Source organism: Lolium perenne, chromosome 3, assembly GCF_019359855.2.
Source record: "Lolium perenne isolate Kyuss_39 chromosome 3, Kyuss_2.0, whole genome shotgun sequence".
Classification (NCBI taxonomy): Eukaryota; Viridiplantae; Streptophyta; class Magnoliopsida; order Poales; family Poaceae; genus Lolium; species Lolium perenne.
The window spans coordinates 134,987,049-134,990,173 of record NC_067246.2 but is presented as its reverse complement, the minus strand read 5'-3'; the positions used below and the strand labels follow the sequence as shown (position 1 = coordinate 134,990,173).

Genomic DNA, 3,125 nt, shown 5'->3' with positions numbered 1-3,125 from the left:
ATATGTTTAGATCTTTAAATCGCAAGTGGACAAATAATATATGCATAACTATTAGAAAAATGTGAGGAATTTGAAGATGAAATAATTTTGTTTTTATTCATTTATTATTATTATCTAATAATATATGCATTATTCATATAATATGGCCAAATAATTAATATGTTTAAATCTCTAAACCACAAGTGGACAAATAATATATGCATAAATATTATAAAAATGTGAGGAATTTAATATGCATTATTCAAATATTATGTTCGTTATTATTAGAAAACTGTCAGAAATTGAAATAACAATATAATAGAAATATTTAATATATTGATCGCGACGGTTCATATGTTCATTCATAGAAGACACACGCCACCACACACCACACCACCATGCATCTACTCATAAATATTAAGTCCGAGGCGATCCAGCTGGCTATTGTAGCCAAGTGCCCGGAAATGCCCCCGACTCAGCTCGAAGCCGAGGCGAGCGTCGAGAGCGGCATACTGCAGTTGTTTATGCTTATGGCTCAAGGGAAAATCGCTCCATCCAAAAATCAGTGCCTTTTCTTCTAATTCTTTGGGGGTGTTCGGTGGCTTGTTCTTCTTATAATTAAACTTTTTCTTCTGCTCGAGACCCGTCCCAATATAATGATTTGCCAAATCATATAAACTCGGAGTATTCTTTTTTGGGAAGGGGTTCTGGAGGATCTGCTGGAGGTTGATCGCAGATGGAATTATAATTTTGTAGGCCTGCAGCATATTCACATCATTGTGGATTGCCGCGCCACAAAATCTGATGTTCTTGTCCGCAAGGAAATCGACGAGCAGTTATGGCACTTCATCGGCATGCATAATATGGAAGACCGGAGTATGTTGCGCGACGGAGAGTTGCAGGATGGCGGCGCGTTGGTTACCCTTGCGAGGGTCGGTGAACTCGCAGTCCAAGCCCACGACCTTCAAACACAGAAAAATTGCCATTGGGATTTTGGATGCTTTATGATATCTCTAAATTTTAAGCTACATATCTTTGATAACAAAGGCCATGGAAAAACTAACCTTGATTTCCGCGGCGTCGAGGAAATCCCTCTTGACGGCGCGGATCCACCTCTCCACCCTCTTCGCACGGAGGGTGTACGTGATCTTGAAATTTATCTTCTCCATGACATCGTAGTAGACTTCAGATCGAGGGAAGTCGAGGGCGCGCGCAAGCTTGACCATTTCGGGTTCCATGATAGACTCGAGAGAGCACCGACCGAGCTCTTTTTTTTGAGAGAGATGTGGCTAATGGTGCAGTTTTGGTGGCTATGGTGATCTATGGAAGAACAAGGCATGTATATAGGGGAAAGGGAGGTGAAAAGGCCAGTCATGACGCCGGCGGCGATGCACATTCCGGCGCGGATGATCGTTCGACTTCTCTTTGTTTTGCGTGTGCAGTAATGGCAAGACGAATCGTTTCCCACGCGGGAACGAATAGTTGGACTTTATGTCCTAGCTCGTGGCTCAAACCGGGACAAAAGAGCTGCCAGCAGGACTCGAAAGGCCTCAGACCCTTTTGTCCCGGCCCAAGCCTCCAGCCGGGACAAAAGGTCCCTATGAACCGGGACAAAAGGCCCCGTGCCTTCCCGCTGGCTTCGGGGCGACGTGTTCTGGCCTTTTGTCACAACTCCAGACTGGGCCCGGACAAAGGCCTGAACGGAAGGCCCGTTTTCTACTAGTGCCGAGCGAAAGCTCAGACCAATGATGTCGGTGCACCTCACCTTCCCTCGTCCATGCTTCGGGTGAAAACTCTAGTCTTTGGACCATGTGGTTGCAGAGCGCTACTTTGTCTTGGAGGCACCGTCTTGGAGAAGCAGTCCTCAGTTTTCGACATGTTAGAGCATCTCCACCGATAGCTCCCAAATAGGCGCTGGCAGGGGCGCCGATACCTCCGTTTGGGGGACGCCGACACAACATCCTCATGTTGGGGGAGCTGCTCCCACACCGGCGCCCCCAAACAGGCGGCCCCGATAGATTTTGAAATTTAAATACAAATTTGCAACACGATATTCTTCGAACGAAATTTGTACAAATTTAACGCGAATGTAAACTAAAATACTAAAAATAAACATCTAGTGGCGCGGTGAGTCGAAGGCGCTGAAGTCTAGGTCGTCGCCGCTGGACGTCCCGAAGGACCAGCCGTCGGCGTCGTCGGCCTCCTCCTCGTCGGCCTTCTCCTCCTTTGGCGCCGGCAGCTCGGATGGTCCGGCGAGGTCGACGTAGTTGGCGCCGTGGTCCCTGGCGGACCACACCGCCGCCTGCCGCGGGTCGATCGCGATGTGGCGATAGTCTTCATCGACGGAGTGACCGAGGATGAAGTTCTGGCCGGGGAACTCTTCCTCGTCGCCGTCGCCACGGAGGGCCGCCTGCGCCTGCGCCTCGGCCTCCTTCTCCCACCATGTCTTCTTCACCGGCGGAAGTGGTGGCGAGGCGTCCTCCTCCTTGACGCGGGAGCAGCGGCCTGACCCCGTCGTCCGACGAACCGGAGCAGAGGAGGCGTTACGAGCCGCGTCGTCGCGGATGACGACGCCTCCGTAAGGAGGCGCGGGCGCCCGACGACGGACGATCTGGTGCGGGAGGTTCCAGACGCCGCGGTCCATGTCGGTGCCCCCTGCGTGGTAGGCGTCGGCGCCATGGTCGCCGCCTGCGGGAAGTAGACCGGCTCCCGTTGCCGGCGAAAGCGTGGACGGTAGCCGTACTAGTGGAGCGTGGCATCGACATCGCGGCTGTACCACCAGGCACGGCGGCCGACGGTGTTGAAGCGGCCGCCCGAGGGATTGTTCGTCCGCGCGAGCTCGATGGCGCGCTCGCCGCCGAAGCGCTGTTCCTTGTTCGGGCTGTTGAGGGCATTATGCGGGAGGCTCCTCTCCTCCGGCGTCATCTCGGACCGCCGTTGCCTGGCGAGGGCCAGCGTCTGTGGTCCTCGTGGCGGCGGTGGCTGCACGGCGAAGCCTCCGTTCGAGACATGCCAGCCGTGCGGCAGCTTGTACTGCACTGGCACGGGGATGCGGTGCCAGTACAGCACGTCAGCCTCGTCGTACGACAATTGCATCGAGCGGAGGATGCCGCCGCCGCTGCCGCCGGCCTGGTCGTTGTGTGCCA

General features: G+C 53.2%; 1 protein-coding gene across 1 annotated transcript; it reads right to left on the bottom strand.

Moving 5' to 3' along the window:
• Window positions 1-383: 383 nt before the first annotated feature.
• On the bottom strand, window positions 384-1,205 carry LOC127339640 (uncharacterized). The gene is made up of 3 exons (XM_051365463.1): window positions 1,044-1,205; window positions 852-941; window positions 384-737 (listed from the first exon to the last, which is right to left on the bottom strand). Exons 1-3 carry the CDS (start codon window positions 1,203-1,205, stop codon window positions 384-386), a joined length of 606 nt encoding a protein of 201 aa, XP_051221423.1.
• Window positions 1,206-3,125: the final 1,920 nt, after the last annotated feature.

What these genes read in the sequence shown, in the direction of transcription:
- LOC127339640 (XM_051365463.1), bottom strand. Translation starts at nt 1,205, where the DNA reads ATGGTCAAGCTTGCGCGCGCCCTCGACTTCCCTCGATCTGAAGTCTAC. An exon ending in TCGACGCCGCGGAAATCAAG is followed by an intron (nt 942 to 1,043) that starts GTTAGTTTTTCC and finishes CTGTGTTTGAAG; the next exon opens with GTCGTGGGCTTGGACTGCGA. An exon ending in CCGTCGCGCAACATACTCCG is followed by an intron (nt 738 to 851) that starts GTCTTCCATATT and finishes AATATGCTGCAG; the next exon opens with GCCTACAAAATTATAATTCC.